This window comes from Lutra lutra, chromosome 10, assembly GCF_902655055.1.
Source record: "Lutra lutra chromosome 10, mLutLut1.2, whole genome shotgun sequence".
Lineage (NCBI taxonomy): Eukaryota > Metazoa > Chordata > Mammalia > Carnivora > Mustelidae > Lutra > Lutra lutra.
Genome location: NC_062287.1, coordinates 88,795,594 through 88,817,312, shown reverse-complemented (window position 1 = coordinate 88,817,312; position 21,719 = coordinate 88,795,594). Strand labels below are relative to the sequence as shown.

The 21,719-nt window shown below is 39.1% G+C and overlaps 1 protein-coding gene across 5 annotated transcripts in view; it reads right to left on the bottom strand.

Moving 5' to 3' along the window:
* IFTAP (intraflagellar transport associated protein) overlaps positions 1 to 21,719 on the bottom strand; it is a 68,651-nt gene that overhangs the window by 39,515 nt on the left and 7,417 nt on the right. For all 5 annotated transcript variants that reach the window (XM_047693203.1, XM_047693202.1, XM_047693204.1 and 2 more), the window contains one exon: positions 8,980 to 9,135. In XM_047693203.1, coding sequence (XP_047549159.1) covers positions 8,980 to 9,112 — 133 coding nt within the window. In that variant the 5' untranslated portion in view covers positions 9,113 to 9,135. The remainder of the gene's footprint in view (positions 1 to 8,979; positions 9,136 to 21,719) is intronic.

Here is a 21,719-nt window from a genome sequence, read left to right as displayed (position 1 = left end):
GTATTTCTGTTCAGGGTCCTTGCAGGGCTCCCTAACTCCCATGTTTCTCCCCTCCTTTGCAAAATCACTGGCAATGTCTGCTTCTCTCTGTGGGGGACTGCATTACCAGAACTGTAGTCTCAAAACTAGTGGAGCCAAATTACTAGTTAAGAGCCTTATGAATGTAAAACTTCCTGGACCCCTCACTATAGAGCCTCTCATTTAATAAGCCCAGGATAGTGTCTAGAAATCTTTAGGCTTTTCTTTTTTCTTTTTTTTTTGGAAATCTTTAGTCTTATATAAGTTTGATTTATATCAATATAAAACCATGTTCTTTTTTTTTTCCCACTCTTTTTAGCAATACAAAAAAAAAAAAAAGGGTCAATGGAAAGCTTCGAAGGGGTTTCCTTATCCTCTCCCTTGGGATGCCAGACTAATTAGTGGGGTTTTTTAATCACCTGGTTGCTTTCATTAGCAAGTCCTCCTAGGATGTCTCCTCCAACTTTCCCTTGAGGTTAACATCCCAGTGGCCTAGGTCTTCAGTGGAAGGAAGGTGGCTGCTATTTGCTGGGCTGTTTCCACCGTGGGCTTCGCTGTTAAACTCCCATTTCCAAACGTGCCTCCCAAGCAGCCTTTTTTTTTCTCCCTCGGTGTGACTAACGGAAAATTTAAAAAAAAAAAAAAAAAAAAGGAAAAACAGAAAGACACTGCAAATGGCCTGTGAACTGAAAACACCACTCAATATTCAGTAGGGAATTAAAGTGCCTGATAACAACCGCCCAGAAACTGGGGCGTGAGTGCCACCTGGAAGCAGAAAGCCGGGCCGTTCGCTCCAGCTTTCTCTAGCTGGCGATATGCCAGTTGCAAGGGTATCAAAACAATGTTAAGCCCGCTGGTCTCTGTCTAATACCGACTGAAAACAACCGCAAAAGGCTACACAGCAAGGATTATTTTTTTGTTGTGGTGTTTTCTTTTACGAGTGAGAGAAAGCTGTTTTTTATGCTCCACTGAAATTTCTTTCCTGCTCTGAGATTGGTAAGAGGGCCAGCTGCTTTGGCTATTTTTTTCTCTGTGGTATTTTTCTACAGCCTACCTTAAATGCATCCTTCAGACGGGGAAAAGACTCTCTGTACCCCTATGGAAGTTTAAAGATGTGTTTTTCTAACGTTCCCATTCAAAACAGCTTTGGGGACCAAAATGATATGTCAGCTTCGGAAGAGTGTTGTTTTATGCCCTGTCACCACTTTCATTTTTAATTACATTTTCTAGAGGTTGTCAAGTACGCGGAGTGATATTCCTTTGCCTGAACTGACAACTCAAAACTTAACAGTCCAGAGGAGTGAAGCAAATCTCAGATCAGGATTCCTAAACTCTTGACAGAAGTGACGCCCAATAAAAAAAGAAACAAAAGCCTCCTGAAAATGAGAACCGTGGACCTTTGAACAGGTCCCTCTGCCTCTGTGGGCTCGGCCTCTCCCAGGCAGGACACCTGTGACTGCTCTTTCACTCTTTCTTTTCTTCTCCCTTGTCCTCCGTGACTCACTTGTTGCCAAGTGCCCTCAGGGTCTCATTAGCCTTCCCTGCTTTCCTTGTGCCCCTCTCCTGGTCCATATCCCTAAAGATGTATTTCGGTTCAGGGTCCTTGCAGGGCTCCCTAACTCCCATGTTTCTCCCCTCCTTTGCAAAATCACTGGCAATGTCTGCTTCTCTGTGTGGGGGACTGCATTGCCAGAACTGTAGTCTCAAAACTAGTGGAGCCAAATTACTAGTTAAGAGCCTTATGAATGTAAAAATTCCTAGACCCCTCACTATAGAGCGTCTCATTTAATAAGCCCAGGATAGTGTCTAGAAATCTTTAGTCTTTCTTTTTGTTTTTTTTTTTCTTTTTTTTTTTTTTTTGGAAATCTTTAGTCTTATACAAGTTTGACATTGTAAAAGTCTTTTTGATACTCAGCCAACTTTAAGAACCACTGGTCTCTAGCAGTGCTGCCCAGTAGAAATAGAACATAAGCCACAGGTGTGGTTTTAAAATTTCAAGCAACCACATTTTCAAAAGTTTTGAAAGTGAAGTTAATATTCATAATGTATTTTATTTAAGCCAATTTTCCAAAATATTGTCATTTCAAATGTAGTTAAAATAAAAATGTTACTGAGGTATTTTACATTCTGTTCTCATACTAAGATTTCAAACCCCTGTGCATATTTTGCATTTATAGCGTATCTCAATTCAGATGTGAATTTCTCATCAGAAATACTCGATCTGTATTTGTAGTAGTCAACCCCTCTTTCATGAGGAATTTGCTCCAAGACCTTCAGTGGACGCCTGAAACTACATATAGTACCAGACCCTATCTATACTGGTTTTTTCCAGTACATATATACCTATGATAAAGTTTGATTTAGAAATTAGATACAGTAAGAGATTAACAACAATAAAGTAGAATAATTACAACAACATACTATAATAGAAGTTATGTGAATGTGGTCTCTCTAAAATATCTTATTATACCATATTTACCCTTTTCTTTCTTGTGGTGATGTGAGATGATAAAATGCCTATTGGAAGAGATGGAGTGATATGAACGAGACAGCAATTGTGATGTAGTGTTGGGCTACTAGGACCTTCTAATGATAATTCAGAAGGAGGACCATCTGCTTCCAAAGCCTGGTTGACCACAGGTAACTAAAACCATACAAAGTGAAACCACAGATGGGGGATGGGGAGGAACTACCATGTATTTCACAAAATTTACATTTGAAAAAATTGATTCACACATCGAAGTTGTCCCAAACACATTTAAAAGTTTTCCAATAACTGAACTGAGTAGCAATATTTTTATTTAAGCTTAAACTAATTAAAATTAAGTGAAATTTAAAACTCAGTGAGCAGCACTAGCCACACTTCAAGTACTCAACTGCCTGCCACATGGGCTAGTGGTCCGTACTAGACAATGCGGACCTAGTGATCACATCATATGGTAACTGTACCTTCCTGAAATTTGCAATGGTGACAGAGCATTGGCATAGCTCCTTATAGAACTAAATGTGAATAAGTAAAAAATATGGAATATACTCTCTTATGATTACGTAAGATTACTAAAATCTAAGAAAAATTGAAACCTATTTAGAGGTTTTGAAACCCTAAGAGTTTGGAACAATCAAAGGCCAGACCACCACCAGTTTATAAAGCCACAGGCATTGGCCATGTGTCCTGAATGTTCTACCCTCAGGAGGAATTTAATTCTTATATTAACAAGCATGAAGGAAGAGGGAGGTTGAGTCAATGGGCTTTTTTTTCAAAGACACATTGAAAGAATAATAAAACACTAAAATCACAAAGTATTGCAAGTGAAATGAGAAGAGCATCAAGAGAACTAGAAATGAAATCACACATCAAAATCAGAAACAAAATCTTTGATCTAGACACAGGAAAACAGGTTAGAATAGATAAATACAGCAGTGCATAGAGAGCTGTTATGTGGTAATATAGAAACTGGTAGAATCACTGGGGAAGGGTCCTACGTGTTCTAAGATTAAAAGGAGAGAATGAAAAACAAAGAATTAGTTAACAGTTAATCATAAAAATCACAGTAGATTCATTTCAATTTCCAAACTATTTTAAGTTAAACAGTTGGCAAAGTGGGTAACTTTAATGAAAATTAATCATGCAGCCTGAAGAACAAAATCAGAACAATGACAGTGTGTGTGCGCGCGCGCGTGTGTGTCTCAGAGAGAGAGAGAGAGACGTTAAGATCTGGATGTAACTACTATAACCCTCCCCCCAAGGTTTCTACTATTTGTGACAAATGGACTTAAAAAGATTGAATGTCCATTTCTAAGTCACTGGCTTCTTAAATATTTAATTTCTGTGTGACCACAATATGAGTAGTAACTAACACTCTAAAAACTGGGAGCAGATGGCTCCCAAATCAGATTGTGCGGTAATCTTGGTGTGAAAGGAAGTTAGAAATAACTCTCACCCTTACTAAAACAAGGCTCCATCTCCACCTCCTCCATATATTATTTAAAGAATATATATATTAGTACTAAAACAAATGGAAACATGATCTAAAGGACAATCAACAACGGAGGCATTTTTAACATCTTTCAATTTTGCTCTTATATGCCAAAACTTCCTGCATTCTATTTTACTTATGTCTTAGGACCCAAGGCAATTTTTGGTTCAGCAGTTACTGCAGACTCACTATGGGCATCCTCTTCAATGGGTAGATTATACTGTCTTCCCCACCCAAGTCAGAGCTGTATGTCCCTCTTATGAGCTCTCACAGAACTCTGTATTTTCCTCCATTCTGGTATTTATCATACACTCATGTAACTTTTTGTCTACTTATTCATCTTCCCTCCTAGATTATGAGCTTGAAAACATAACCTATATCTTATTTTTGGATCCTCATCACCTAAAACAATACATAGACCATTAGAAGACACAGATTAATGAATAAGTGAATAAAGGCATTAACAGAAAATCAAATACATTTTCACATCTGTGTTTTTATAACTTAGGCAAATGACAGGAATATGTCAGACAAAGGAGGGAAAAGAGTGTTTTTCGTTTAGATGGATAGTTTAGAAAGACCTGTAAATTAGGGATGCCTGGGTGGCTCAGTTGGTTAAGCCTCTGCCTTCAGCTCAGGTCATGATCTCAAGGTCCTGGGATCAAGTCCCACATCGGGCTCCCTGCTCAGTGGGGAGCCTGCTTCTCCCTCTACCTTTATCCCTTCTCCCCGCTTGTGCTCTCTCTCTCTTTCTGACAAATAAATAAATTTAAAAAAAAAAATTTTTAACCTGTAAATTAATCACATTCACAAAGAAACTGAGATGCCAAAGATTGAAACTTAGTCTCTTATCTTTACCCACAATAATATCAACAACATAACAACATCTTCACCAATAATGAATAAAACCAAATTCTGCACACTGATTTTCTAATACAAATCTTACGACTTGGTCTTACTCTCTTGAATTGATAACACTACTGAGAATTCAATTATAACTGTTTGTTTAAAACAAATAATTAATATGTCTCTTTAAACATTTTGATAGAACATTGTATTTATTATCAAGTATGTACCATGATCTAAAAATAACAGAGTTGCTTTAAGAAAAAAAAAAAAAAAAAAAAAAACCTTCCAAACGTGATCAACATCAACATACTGGAGCAAGGATTTTGCTACAATATTTACAGTTTCCAGTGATTTTCCAACAGTCTGAAGCAGTGATGTGAGTTTCTTACAACCAGGCTATGGTTAAATTTTTTCCAGGGAAATATTTTTAATAGGATTACTGACCCTTTTAACACTCTTGGAAAGAAAATGAATCCTATAAACATTCTGGCATATAACTATTATAAAAATAAGTAGAACAGTCAGTCAGGGGAAATCGTAATAGACTTGAGAAACCAAACTCTAAAGAAATGTACATGAGAGTGTATTGATAACCACTTTCACAGGGAGAAGATTCTACACATTAGCAAAACCGAGCACACGAAGACAGACGAAGGGCTAGAAAGAAGGGGCAAAGTCTGAAGGAACAGCTTTCCTGTCTTCCTTAAAACAGAACCACAATCACTTCGATCAATTCTTCGGGCTGTCACTCGATGCCCTGGCTGTCCCTAAGGGCTGCTTGGTTTTTCAGAAGGTACTTAAATGTTTCAGGGGGGACAAGGATGCTTACTGATTGAAGACACATTTTTGCACTCACAATTCTTTGTGCTTTAAGAAGAATTTTTTTCAGGTCATTAGTTTATAATGTGAACTGGCGCCTAGGGATATTTTGAAAGGAGAAAAAAAAAAAAAGTGCGCTTGGAGATGCAGTTTATGTGACTTGCGTCATCATTTATTTCAGCTCCGTTTGGGGCCCAAAACTGAACTTGCAATGAAGTCACCACATCTGCAACAGTTTCTTTCTCAGCATGCAATGACCTAACAGAAATCTGAGAACAGAATATACCCCTTAGCCGCAAAACAAAAACATTATAACTTCTTTAAAATATCCACGTGCTTGCAAGAAGTTCTTACTTTTCCAGAGTATGAAAATAAAATCAGCTTTACAACTAATTTCCAAAAATAATTTGGGTTATCAAAATGCCACTGGCATTCAGAATGTATTAATCCTGCTAGTGTTACTTGTTTCCAGGACCCTACCCCAACCATTCATGCTGCTCTGTTAGGTACAGAGAGCATGGAACAAAATCATTAGGCTCAGAGAAGGCAAACATCTTCCCAAACCCAAGGTCACAGACCAAAAGATGATTTGGCCATTAATCAAGAGTAGTTGGATCCACATATCCTGTCAAAGGAGATCATTCACAACCCCAAAGTAAACTAGATATTACCTAATTTTTCCATTAAGTGTAAACAAAAACACAGTCCGCAGTTTAAAACTGTAAACAAAACAAATATAGATATTTCAGTGGATGAGGGAACAGAAGGCTGGCAGAGGGCAAAGCAAAAGCTGACACCCTACTCCTCCCCCAACTCCTGGGTGGGACAAGTGTGACATTCTTTAGGAATCTCCCAACTATGTTAATGTTAATACCTTGTTAAGAAGGGGAAAAGGACCTTGACAATGACAAGGCCTCAAGGCCTCCAGTATCCTGTAGGTCCTCTTTAGCATATGAAAGTTCTTTTGAAACCTCCTTTTTTTCCTTACCCCGCCACCAACGCCATCATATATAACCTGTCACGCCTCACAACCCCGGGGCAGCAGCTCTTTCTGCCTGTGGCTTTAATAAACCATCATTTTGCACCAAAGATGTCTGAAGAATTCTTTCTTGGTTATCGGCTCCAGACTTCACCCCACTGAACCTCACCTACATTCTAAAACTTCATCACAACTATCTTGCAAAAGAAGCAAGGTAGAGGTACGCCTGGGTGACTCAGTTGGTTGAGCATCTGCCTTCCGCTCGGGTGATGACCCCAGGGTCCTGGGATAGAGTCCCGCATCAGGCTCCTTGCTCCGTGGGGAGCCTGCTTCTCCCTCTGCCTCTGCCTGCCACTCCCCCTGCTTGGGCTCTCTCTCTCTGACAAATAAATAAATAAAATCTTAAAAAAAAGGAAGCAAGGTAAAACCACTTTTCCTTTTCTTCACTGTAAATACCTTTCTTACACATTTGTCAAGGACACATGAGTCATGGTTTAAAATCATGAAGTCAAGTATCCTGACAAATGTCACCACCTCGGGAGATTCTGAAACTCCCCGTTCTCAGTCAGGTACACATTAGAATCCCCAGGGGGAATTTTTACAAAGTGGGGATTTCTGGGCCCCAGTTAAGAATCAGAGGAGGCCCCAGAATCACCGCGCTCTACAATACCCTCCGCTGAGGGGCACCTGGGTGGCTCAGTGGGTTAAAGCCTCTGCCTTCGGCTCAGGTCATGTTCCCAGTGTCCTGGGATCAAGCCCCACATCGGGCTCTGTGCTCTGCAGGGAACCTGCTTCCCTTCCTCTCTCTCTCTGCCTGCCTCTCTGCCTACTTGTGATCTCTGTCAAATAAATAAATAAAATCTTTAAAAAAAAAAAAAATACCCTCCGCTGAGTCCATAGCGCAGCAAGGGGGGGAAACCTACTGCCTCACAGATGTAAATCAATGACCCTCAAAGGACCAGACTGATAGCAAGTCAGTAGCAGGCGGGCTGAAGCGAAACCCAGAACGAAGATGACAAACTCAACGCCTACAGGCACCACTTGGGTGAATGAAGCAGGCAAGGCACACACACACGTTTTTACCACGTGTGAGAGCCAGAGGGTGTGACCAACAGGGAGCTCATACAGCAAGGGCTCCCCAACTCTAGCTGCTATTGCCATCACGGAAATAAGAGGTAACAGGTCTCCTCTCTTAACTGGAAATAAACAAAACAAGTCAGTATTTTGATGTAAAATTTCCCAACTTTTAGGGTGCCTGGGTGGCTCAGGGGGTTAAGCCGCTGCCTTCGGCTCAGGTCATGATCTCAGGGTCCTGGGATCGAGTCCCGCATCGGGCTCTCTGCTCCACGGGGAGCCTGTTTCCCTCTCTCTGCCTGCCTCTCTGCCTACTTGTGATCTCTCTCTCTGTCAAATAAATAAATAAAATCTTTAAAAAAAAAAAATTTCCCAACTTTTAAATGTTAGCTCAATAGAAGAAACACAAGGCATAATGAAACAGGCAACATGGGCATGGCGTTTAGGCTTTAATTTATCACTTCCGATTTAAAGATTGTTTCCATTCTCTAGAAACCCTAGCATCATCATCATAACGATGACAACAACACAATACCTAGCATTCATTAAGGATTTACCTGCTTGCCACTAGGCTCAGAGTTTGACTTGAAATTACCTCAATTAACCTTCATCCTTTTTTTTTTTTTTAAAGATTTTATTTATTTATTTGACAGACAGAGATCACAAGTAGGCAGAGAGGCAGGCAGAGAGAGAGAGGAAGGGAAGCAGGCTCCCTGCAGAGCAGAGAGCCCGATGTGGGGCTCTATCCCAGGACCCTGGGATCATGACCTGAGCTGAAGGCAGAGGCTTTAACCCACTGAGCCACCCAGGCGCCCCAAACTTCATCCTTTAAGGTACTGCTTTTACCCGTACCCCAACTCAAACCCCTCCCCCAAGGTCACATGCCCAGAAAGTGGCAACACCAGGATCCAAATGGATATAGTGTAACTCCATAGCCTATACTATGCTATATGTCTTAAAAGTTTTAAATATACTTTAAAAAATCTCCACTCTTTGCAGTTACATTTCTTCAAAAATAAAGGAATTATACAAAATTATTTCTCAGGTCCCTTTTGATTTTCAAATGCAATGGCTCTGACTCCATAATACAACTCTTGGTTGTATAAAAACGTTGGTATTTATATCCATCTGTCTCAACCACCTGATTAAAAGAAAGAAAGGAATGGATGCTTACTGCACAGTCTTTTTGAAAAGGCAACAAAGACTTAAGATTATAATAAAATCTATCTCTACTGCTGTAGAAAGTTTACTTCCCCATTTTACCTTTTGAAAGATGAGTAAAAGTGCTCAGGAATTCTTCGTATGTTTGTTCATGGCAATTTACAAACTTATCCAAGACTTCTTCAATTAATTGATCTTCATCCATGATCTCCAAATCTGATATTTGGGCAGGCATTCCTTCTCACAAGGCCACTTTACCTAGAAGACAAAGAAAAACATGAGCTAGAGAATTGTGCAGGACCAGTCTCCTTGAAAATGCTGTAGAAACCTGCAGAAATTCAGTCTTTCAAGGTGACATGGATTTCAAAGGGTATGTCAACCACGCATCCAATGACAACAATAATAGCTTATATTCATAAGCTACTTATTTAGCACTTACTATGTATGAAGGGCTGTTCTGAGCATGATAATGTTAACTTCGTAACAATCTGAGCTCAGGTCACAGAGCCAGTAGGTAGAAGTAATGGGTTCTAGAGCTGGATCCTTAGAACGCATGGCCTTAGCACTTCACGATGTTTTTCATTCTATCTGTCACATGACACTCTGCCCCCACCATGTACTATTGTACTGTTGCTGCCAAACAATTGACTTGTCTGTACTTTAACACACCCAGCGACTAGGAACTCTGAACATTCCAAAGAAACCTTTGGACAGCTCTATTAAAGACCTCTTTTAAATCTCTCTCCCTGTACATTTCCCCAACTGGTCCCTGAGCCCCTGAGATCATACTGAATAATTTCAATCCTTCTTCTACAGGACAGCTTTCCAAATATTTGAACAAGCCTATGCTGTCCCTCAATTTTATTTCACTCACTTAAATTTCTTTTTCAAAACCCAGCTCAGAATTCAGTTTCTCTCTGAAGGCTTTAGCCTTCCATCTCCCACCACCACAGAGAGCTGATCATAATTTCTCTGTGCTGCTTCTGGACTGCGACTTACATTGTATTAGAAATAGCTGTGTACATTTCTGTGTCCAATTAGACACAAAGCCCATGAAAGGCAGGGCCCCCGTCTTTTCATTTTTGTACCCCAAATGTTAACAGCTTAGGATGGGGCATACAGCTGGCAGTCAATCAATATGAAGCTAAAATTACTCATTTAAGGAGGTACAGTAGTCAAATACTGCTAGAAGCTGGCAAAACTTTCAACTAAAGTCACCCAATTATTTCACCTGTGCCTAACATGACATAGTTTCAAGTGTTTCCACCCTCCTGCTCAATCTACCTGGAAAAGATTTCATACTGTCTGCATCTCCCTTTAAAATATACCATTCTTGGGGCACCTGGGTGACTCAGTTGGTTAAGCAACTGCCTTTGGCTCAGGTCATGATCCCAGAGTCCCAGGATCTGCATGGCACTCCCAGCTCCACAGGGAGTCTGCCTCTCCCTCTGACCTTCTCGCCTTCTCATGCTCTCTCTCACTCTCTCTCAAATAAATAAATAAAATATTTTTAAAAAAAATATGCCATCCAAAAATGAAGCCAAGATCCCAGACATGGTCTGGATCCAGTGAAACCGGACTAACTCTCACATTCCAAACACTGCACTGTGTCGCCGACGCGCACCCACATTGCCCATAGCCTCCTCGCACTGTCAGTTCATTTAACACACTACTAAATGCCTGTCAGCTGAGACACAATGCTTCCATCCTTGCAGTTTGAACTTAGTTTTTCCTTGTGATATTTCATCTTGTTAAATTCCATTCATTCTGTATGAAATATCATTCTTGCATAGCTTTGAGAAATTTACTATCTACAGAAAGCAGAAGAGTCATTACTGCCTACAAAGTCAGTATAATTTGTGGGGGATAATAAAAAGGAGGGGGTTCTCCAACAGTGTACAGCAGGAGGAGAAAGGGCTGGGATTCTTCTGTTTCTCTAAAACAAGAGCAAAACTTTGTTATTTGTTACTCATTTTATTTGATATTTACCAAAGTTCAGAAAGACACAAAAGTGTTCTCATAAGATGATGTCCAACCTCATCTGGGGGCAAGACCTGATTCGAATTAACATGAAAGTATTTACGGCTTTTATTTCTTCGACTCTGGGTGACTACTCATACATTTCCCTGAAGAAATATTAACGGGTTTGTTTCTGAGGTGCTTTCCCAGACCCCACTGTAGATTTTGTGTCATATGTGGTATTATCCCTGATTACCTTTCTAAACTCCAAAAAATTCTGAATTCTGAAACACATCTGACCATAAGGGTTTTTAATAAGCAACTATGACTCCACACACTCCTCCTCACAGGATCACTCTGAGGATCAAATGGGCACACACGGCCCTTCAGAACTGCCAGCCACCATGATCATGATGGTAACAGATCAGACTTAGTATTATACTCAGTCCTTGACCTGCTTTGACTGTGAACCCTCTGCCTCTGAGGGCACCGATGTCACCTAAAGATAAATAAGATAAGCACTCATGGTTTACACCTCTAGATAAAAACGTGGTGTTGCAGAACCCCAAAAATAAGATGGAAATAATAGGGGCACCTGGGTGGCTCAGTGGGTTAAAGCCTCTGCCTTCCGCTCAGGTCATGACCCCAGAGTCCTGGGATTGAGCCGGCATTGGGCTCTCTGTTCAGCGGAGAGTCTACTTCCCCCTCTCTCTCTGCCTGCCTTTCTGCCTACTTGTGATCTCTGTCTGCCAAATACATAAATCTTTAAAAAATAAATAAAATAAAATAAAATAAAATAAAATAAAAAGTTTCTACAGAGCTGTAGATGAACTCAAAACCAAAGAAACTATCTCAAACTATTTGTACCTGAAAATTAAATATAGGAAAAAGCATCACTTGAGGTTTATGCAAATTTACCTGTAACACTGCCAGGCTTTGGCAAGCCAAAGTTTAATAAATTATGCTGCAGTTGCTAGATAAAAAATAATAAATAAATTTGAAGGTGACTGTTATTTCACTGTCAGTAGGATATGTACTTAATTACAGGAATGTTAATGTCAATCTGCTTTTCCAGAACTGGACCCCAGCAAAATTCCAACTCTGAATGACATCAATCTCTCCCTCAAACCATCTTGGGTAATCTACTTCAGCGAGCAAATACCAAACAGAAGCAGCCAGGTTGTGTTTTATATTGCTGTAAATGTCTCCTTGTGGATGCTTTAAAAGCGATAATAGAAATTCTTTCAAACTTCCTTTCCAATTCTCAAAGTGGTATATTTTGAGGTTTTAGCCTTAACACATCTCAGTTTTACCAAAAGGGAAATAATTAACAAGCTATGCACAGCACCCATTCAAACTCCTTCAAGACCTTTAATTTTATTCATGTGGTTATCGCAATACAGGAGAAGAAATGTTTTTGTTGACTTTTTAAAGACTTTTGGAAAATCCAGTTTCCTAAACTGTCATTATTTGAAGAGTTTAACAAATACCCACCTGCAAATTCATAGCTTTCCTTATCTATAAAAATACATATAACCTAATGTTGAAAGTCCCCAAGGACTGACAGAGCAGATAATCATTTACCAGACAGCCAAGTGGTTTATGCAAATCCCAGTGGTTTTGTAGAAGGAAGCAATGCTTTTTCAGTTGCCATTCGTGCATGTTTGTGTTTTTATTGTGAAGTATTCTTTCTTAAAGAAAAAAAAAAGGAGAGACACTTGCCCATAGTAGGGTTCTTTGTTTTGGTTTGATTTTTATATTTTAAGGCTTAGAGCTCTTCATGAAAGACCCAGAACATATTGTGAAGATAAGTAAATGTGTAGAAATAATGACCAGCAAATCACACATAACACTTTCACAATCACAACCATTAGGAGGAGACACAGGGAGGATGTTTTGCTCCACTTGGACTAGTAAATTTCACAGGAAGACCACAGGTTTGGTTCTCTTCCTCTCCAGTCACTGAGAAATGGAGAGAAAAATCACATTAATCTTCCTGGAGTCCTGTTCCTACCACTGAATAAAGAAACTAACCACCCAAATTAGTTTGTGTTCTGTGCTCTCCGAAAGGACATCATTATGAAAATATGGCATGTGGAATTCTCACCATTGATTTAACGCATCTTTGATGTTTATCTTCAGATCTCTGCTTAATGCAACTTACCTAAAGAAAATGCAACTTTCAGAGGCAAGAGTGGTTAAATCTTTGGAAACAAGTCGCCACGAACTAGTCTCCTCTCAAAGTGTTTTTTAACCTGTTTTTTAACAGCACAGAGAGCTGTGTGTTGGTAAAAATAGGCTTGTCTTTTTTAAATGCAAGGTTTACTACTGATATTCTAAAATAATAAATAACACATTTTTAAAGAGTTGTGCAGAGGCTGTCAAAATCCACTTTCTCAAATTTTCATAGTTCTGCTCAATAAGAATCTCCTGGTGTGCTGAACGGTAAGATGAAATATTATCAAAAGAATTCACCTTGCCTACGGAAATGAAACCAACAACCTTGGTACTTCACAGGATGGGTCTCCTTTTATATTTCGGAAAATGGGCAAATCTCAAAAAGACCAAATTACATGGCAAGTGTACAGATTTATTTATGGGACAGAAAAGACCCAGTATGAACTGATTTCCTCTTCCTTGACTGAACAACACCGATTTTGCATCCTTTAATATTTTTCATGTCTTTTAGATCGTATTAAAAAGAGAGAAAGAAATCCAATGACTGAAATTGTCACAGATTCTCAGGGCTGAGAGAAACCTGAAGGTCATCTAATCCAGTGATAGAGAATAAATCTGAGAAAGACACTTTGGGTAGGGTTTTTGTCAAGTAATGACTATTGATGAGAAACAGTAATGTGGTTCTCATATCAAAAGTAGTAATAGCATGCTTCTGATGATGAATTTCAAGGCATACATAAAGTTGGCAGGAAATTAAGGAAAAGGCAGCAATCTCACCCAGATGGGTATACCCAGGCCTCCAACAACACTCTGTACCCAATAACATGCAAAACACCTTGAGGAAAAGAAAGGCAAAGAGTGTGTGTGTGTGTGTGTGTGTGTGCGCGCACGCGCGCACGTGCACGCACGGACACAGTAACTCTTCTACTGCGTTTTATCAGCATGAGATAAAAACGTACCATTCTAGCATCAAAGAATATGCTGCACTTCAAGTTATAAACTTTTCCCAATGACCCTTTCCTAACACCTAAAGGCACAGAATTCTTCATTATCACCAAAATGTTGATGCCATAAGCATCTAGACCTCTATATAGATTTTATTTTATTTTTTTTAATTTGACAGAGAGAGACAGAGAGCACCAGGAGAAGTGATAGGCAGAGGGAGGAGGAGAAGCAGGCTCCCCGCTGAGCAGAGAGCCCAATGTGGGAATCATCCCAGGACCCTGCAATCATTACCTGAGCCAAAGGCAGACACTTAAGCAACTTAGCCACCCAGGCGCCCCTTGACCTCTATAAAAAGACTTCCCCAGGGCACCTGGGTGGCTCAGTCCATTAAGTGTCCGACTCTTGATTTTGGCTCAGGTCATGATCCCAAGGTTGTAAGATTGAGCCCTGCTTAAGATTCTCCCTTTCCTCCCTCTGTCCCTAGCCACTTCCTCTCTCTCTCCTCTCTCTCCCTCCCTCCCTCTCTGGAAAAAAAAAAAAATAAAAAAAATAAAAATAAAAAATGCTTCCTCTAAGTACAATTCTGCAGTGAATTTTAAAGGAAACACTTGGAGTTGGGAAAAGCTTGGAGATTACTATTGACTACAGAGCTTATGAAGGCAGAAGCAGTACTGCCATCCATGCAAAGGTCTTAGTAGTAGGCATTTTCAGGTACACTTTTTTCCTTGACAAAATCTCACCGTGGGGAAAAGAGAAAAAGGAGACACCCATTCTAAAAACTTCATCCAATTAAAAAAAAAATGTGGACTAAATACATGCTTACCATGAACACAGATCCCACAAAAGCTGCCTTGATAGAAACAGATTTTGTTCCTTATCCTAAAGAGGATTATAACCTATGCATCCTATACAGGACTCCATTTTTGGAACAGGAATGACTCTGATGACCAGTGTCGTGATTATTTTTACATTAGAGCAATATGGAATGGAGTGAAAGTATTTTTCAATGAAGGCTGTAATAGGAGTAAGAATAATAAAAACATCTCAAGGTAAAATAGTGGATTTTATAAAAGAAGCACCAAAAAATATAGACAATCTTTAGGACATTGGACTAGGCTAAGAGTTCTTGGACTTGACACTCAAAGCATGCTCTATAAGAAAAAAAGTGATAGATTATGCTCCATCAAAATTCAAAACTTTGTTCTATGAAGGATCTTGTTAAGAAGACCTCTTTAAGATCTTTTTAAGATCTTGTGAAGAAGAGGAAAAAAAAATCACAGACTAGAAGAAAATGTTTATAAATTACAAATACAATACAGGACTAGCACATAAAACATTTAAAGAACTCTCAAAACCCAATATTCAAGAAAAATCCAAATTAAAAAAAACTAGAGACATCCACATTTTACCAAAGAAGATATATAAATGACAAATAATCTCATGAAAAGATAATATCATTAGCCATTAAAGAAATACAAGTTAAAACCACAATGAGCTACCACTACACACTCCTCAAAAATGGATGAGAAAAATCATCAGAAAAATTGTGAGGATTCAGCCACTCTGGACAATAATTTGGCAGTTCCTTTCAAAACTAAAAATGGACGTACCATACAAACTAACAATTTCACTCCTCGGTATTTATCCCACAGAAATAAAGACTTATTCCCATGCAAGAACTTGTATATGAATGTTCATAGCAGCTTTATTCATAACAGGCAAAACCAGAAAACTACCCGAAAGTTCTTTAATCAGTGAATAGTCAAGCAAACATGGTGCATCCGTACCAAAGAATACTACTCACCAATAAAAAAGAACAAACTATTACTTTCACAACAACTTGGATGAACCTCAAAGAAATTGTGCTTAGTGAAAAAAGTCAATCTTGAAAGGCTACATACATACAGTATGATTCCATTTATGTTACATTCATGAAACAACATAATTATCAAGACGGAGAGAGACTAATGGTTGCTGGATTAGGGATGGGGGAGGGGATGGATACAGATATAAATAGGGTAACATGAGGGGGGTAGTGGTGATACAGCTGAGTATCTTGACTGTGGTGGTGGTTATACAAGGCTACACAAATGATATAGTTTAACGACACACACACACACATTAGTGTATATATAACTGGTGAAGTCTAAATATGTTTGTGCTTTGTACCAATATCAGTTTTATTTTTTTTTTTTTTAAGATTTTATTTATTTGAGAGAGAGACCAAGTGGGATTTATTCCAGGGCTGCAAGGTTGGTTCAACATCTGCAAATCAATCAATGTGATACAACACATTAATAAAAGAAAGAACAAGAACCATATGATACTCTCAGTAGATGCTGAAAAAGCATTGGACAAAGTACAGCATCCCTTCCTGATCAAAACTCTTCAAAGTGTAGGTATAGAGGGCACATACCTCAATATTATCAAAGCCATCTATGAAAAACCCACCGCAAATATCATTCTCAATGGAGAAAAACTGAAAGCTTTTCCGCTAAGGTCAGGAACACGGCAGGGATGTCCGTTATCACCACTGCTATTCAACATAGTACTAGAAGTCCTAGCCTCAGCAATCAGACAACAAAAGGAAATTAAAGGCATCCAAATCGGCAAAGAAGAAGTCAAACTCTCACTCTTCGCAGATGATATGATACTATATGTGGAAAACCCAAAAGACTCCACTCCAAAACTGCTAGAACTTGTACAGGAATTCAGTAAAGTGTCAGGATATAAAATCAATGCACAGAAATCAGTTGCATTTCTCTACACCAACAACAAGACAGAAGAAAGAGAAATTAAGGAGTCCCTCCCATTTACAATTGCACCCAAAACTATAAGATACCTAGGAATAAACCTAACCAAAGAGACTAAGAATCTATACTCAGAAAACTATAAAGGACTCATGAAAGAAATTGAGGAAGACACAAAGAAATGGAAAAATGTTCCATGCTCCTGGATTGGAAGAATAAATATTGTGAAAATGTCTATGCTACCTAAAGCAATCTACACATTTAATGCAATTCCTATCAAAGTACCATCCATTTTTTTCAAAGAAATGGAACAAATAATCCTAAAATTTATATGGAACCAGAAAAGACCTCGAATAGCCAAAGGAATATTGAAAAAGAAAGCCAAAGTTGGTGGCATCACAATTCCGGACTTCAAGCTCTATTACAAAGCTGTCATCATCAAGACAGCATGGTACTGGCACAAAAACAGACACATAGATCAATGGAACAGAATAGAGAGCCCAGAAATGGACCCTCAACTCTATGGTCAACTCATCTTCGACAAAGCAGGAAAGAATGTCCAATGGAAAAAAGACAGCCTCTTCAATAAATGGTGTTGGGAAAATTGGACAGCCACATGCAGAAAAATGAAATTGGATCATTTCCTTACACCACACACGAAAATAGACTCAAAATGGATGAAGGATCTCAATGTGAGAAAGGAATCCATCAAAATCCTCGAGGAGAACACAGGCAACAACCTCTTCGACCTCAGCCGCAGCAACATCTTCCTAGGAACCTCACCAAAGGCAAGGGAAGCAAGGGCAAAAATGAACTTTTGGGATTTTATCAAGATCAAAAGCTTTTGCACAGCAAAGGAAACAGTGAACAAAACCAAAAGACAACTGACAGAATGGGAGAAGATATTTGCAAATGACATATCAGATAAAGGGCTAGTGTCCAAAATCTATAAAGAACTTAGCAAACTCAACACCCAAAGAACAAATAATCCAATCAAGAAATGGGCAGAGGACATGAACAGACATTTCTGCAAAGAAGACATCCAGATGGCCAACAGACACATGAAAAAGTGCTCCATATCACTCGGCATCAGGGAAATACAAATCAAAACCACCATGAGATATCACCTCACACCAGTCAGAATGGCTAAAATTAACAAGTCAGGAAATGACAGATGCTGGCGAGGATGCGGAGAAAGGGGAACCCTCCTACACTGTTGGTGGGAATGCAAGCTGGTGCAACCACTCTGGAAAACAGCATGGAGGTTCCTCAAAATGTTGAAAATAGAACTACCCTATGACCCAGCAATTGCACTGCTGGGTATTTACCCTAAAGATACAAACGTAGTGATCCGAAGGGGCACGTGCACCCGAATGTTTATAGCAGCAATGTCTACAATAGCCAAACTATGGAAAGAACCTAGATGTCCATCTAAAGACGAAGGATAAAGAAGATGTGGTATATATACACAATGGAATACTACGCAGCCATCAAAAGAAATGAAATCTTGCCATTTGCGACGACGTGGATGGAACTAGAGGGTATCATGCTTAGCGAAATAAGTCAATCAGAGAAAGACAACTATCATATGATCTCCCTGATATGAGGGAGAGGAGATGCAACATGGGGGGTTGAGGGGGTAGGAGAAGAGTAAATGAAACAAGATGGGATTGGGAGGGAGACAAACCATAAGTGACTCTTAATCTCACAAAACAAACTGAGGGTTGATGGGGGGAGGGGGTTGGGAGAGGGGGGTGGGGTTATGGATATTGGGGAGGGTATGTGCTATGGTGAGTGCTGTGAAGTGTGTAAACCTGGCGAATCGCAGACCTGTACCCCTGGGGATAAAAATATATGTTTATAAAGCTGTAAAAAAAAAAAAAAAAAAAAGAAAAAAGAAAGGATGAATACCCAAGTTTTGTAGCAACATGGACGGGACTGGAAGAGATGATGCTGAGTGAAATAAGTCAAGCAGAGAGAGTCAATTATCATATGGTTTCACTTATTTGTGGAGCATAACAAATAGCATGGAGGACAAGGGGAGATGGAGAGGAGAAGGGAGTTGAGGGAAATTGGAAGGGGAGGTGAACCATGAGAGACTATGGACTCTGAAAAACGATCTGAGAATTTTGAAGGGGTGGGGGGTGGGAGGTTGGGGGCACCAGGTGGTGGGTATTGTAGAGGGCACGGATTGCATGGAGCACTGGGTGTGGTGCAAAAATAATGAATACTGTTATACTGAAAAAAAAAATTAAAAAAAAAAAAAAGATTTTATTTATTTGAGAGAGAGACAGTGAGAGAGAGCATGAGCGAGGAGAAGGTCAGAGAGAGAAGCAGACTCCCCACGGAGCCGGGAGCCCGATGCGGGACTCGATCCCGGGACTCCAGGATCATGACCTGAGCCGAATGCAGTCGTCCAACCAACTGAGCCACCCAGGTGTCCCTCAGTTTTCTGATTTTTATCCTGTACTACAGATATACAAGATGTTAACACTGCAGAAGGCTGGAACAAGGGTGCATAAAACGACCCTATGCATTTTTCTTTTCTTTTTCTTTTTCTTTTTTTTTTTTTTTTTTTTTTTTTTTTTGCAACTTAATGTGAGTCTATCCTGTGATCTGTAATTATTTTGAAGTTAAAAGTTCAGAGGCGGGGGGTAAAGAGGAGCAGCAGAAGAAGGCTAAGTCAATTAAGGCAAAAAAGACTTAAGAAAATCATCACTAAAAGTTTACCAAGAATTTTGGAACTCATGCATGTTGATTGTCTTCCCCCCTGCAGAAAGCTCTGGGGGGATGGGAGTAACACTAATCTATAAAATTACATGTTTAAGCAGGAGCTTTCCTCTTGAAAAATTTGCTTGCCTTTCCAGCTCATCCATCCAAGCTACCGTAATGAGATTTCTTGAGGCTATCATTCATTAAGCCTTGCTGTTCATCAGCAGATTGTATAAAATCAATTTTATTTCCCCAAAATATACTCTTCCTTCAAGCTGTTTAAGCCAATTCACAAATGTCTGCATTGACTCACTGAGGCAGGTCAACTGAGTATTAGACTGTTTTCAATTACACAGTTATTAATTCCATTAAACAAAGAAAAATGCAAACCATTAAGCATTCAAACTTCCTCTTCCCACTCAATCCCTATTGTTTTATAAAAAGCAGATTGCCAGTGGATATGCTATCTGAAGGATATACCCATAAGACAAATTTCAGAAAATCTACTATTTTGGAAATCAGACTTCTTTTTCACTATCACGTCTGTTTATTCCATTTGTTGAAAAAGTTCAAGTTATGGATGATCACAAGTAAATACCCTATCTTCACCCCCTAATAAACCTCCTACAAGTACATTAACTCTAGACTAGCACATTTATCAAGAAAAATGTTCGATACACGTCTTTCAACCACATTCAAAACTGATCTCCTATCTTCAGAAATGTAATCAACTACATCAGTGAGTTACGAATGATAACAGTTAAGTCTTTCACTGAACATTTTTTTCCCAAGGATCCTAACAAAGCTGTGAATCCAGATGCAGTAGAGTTTCTGGGTCAACTTCAGAGCTCTATAAACACTCATTAGTATTTCAATCATAAGAGATTTTTTAGCTCAGTTGTAATCCCATCTTCACATGGGATGCCCCATTAATGTGGGGCATTAATATCCCATTAATGCTTATGTCTTCTCTACTGCAGAACAACTGTAACACAAAGGCATACGCTCTTAATTAAAGTTATCCCCTTCTAGCCAGCTTCCTGAGCTTGTCAACCACCTGCACACTGCACAACACTTTTATAACACCAGAAAGCTTGCTTTAAAGCAAAATCCACACAGCTACTCAGGAGCAGGTGTAGACAAACCCAACTAAATCAAGTCTGCTTGCAGAAATTAAGTTCTAAGTGTTTCAAAATGCCAGATCTTGCTAATAAAATCGACCTTTTCATTTGACATTCTCTTAAAAGAAACAGGATTTTAAAGATGCATTTCCCAACTATTTTTTATTCTAAATTCCTATGACTGGAATAATAAATGAGCTTTAAGAGGTAGTACAGTGCTTTCCCAGATTCCAATTAATCTCACCATTTTATTTGTAATTTTACCTCAATATATACAACATAACATACATACACCAACATGGCTTCTATACTCAAAGACAGTAACTAAGAAACATAAAATCCCTCCTTCTCTAAAAATAAAAATTTTTGAAGTGAATTTTTTTTCTAGTAGAACATTGTAAATCACCTCTGAAATTTTTCTCCATTTTATTTTATGGCAAAGAGTGCACCTTAAATCACAGAACAATGAAACATAGGAAAATACCAGTCATTCTCATCAGGTGGCCATATTTAATTAATTGCCCTAAGTAAAAAGTGACAAGTCACTTGTCACGTTCTTCTCTTGACAATCCATCATACTAACTGTAGATTGCTTCCTTCTATATATTTCCTCTTCCTTCCTCTTTTCTCCTCTTTGCCAGTTTCAGTTGTAGCTCCCATAATGGGAGCTACAAGTATCTCTTTTCCTATGCTATTTATATTATTTCCTTAAAAATCAGCCACTTGTTTAAAAAGTAAAAATTATCTATTCCCATCGGAATGCTATGAAAAGTTGTCACTAACACTAATTCATTAAGCAACCATGTAATTTGTTTCCCCATTTATAAAACGGGGATGGAAATGCTTGAGAGGCACTCTGCACAAAAACAGCCATGAGTTCACACAAGAGTGCTTCTCCCCTGCCTCCCCTCAACCCACTATGTTTAACACCCCTGCAGCTGTGTTATTCTTGTCGCATGGTTTAACTTCTCTGGCCTTAAACTGTTTGAATGCAAAACTAGAGGGACTGGACTTGAAGCTGTCTTCCATCACTGGCATTCTGTTTTCCTCCAACTATGCTTCCTAACTGTTCAGTTACTGTGTCAGTACAGCCTGTTACTTTCATCTCCCTGCTGCTAAATAAACAGTATTTTATTCTGTAATTGCACTGACTTGCATTCTTTAATTACCCACTGGT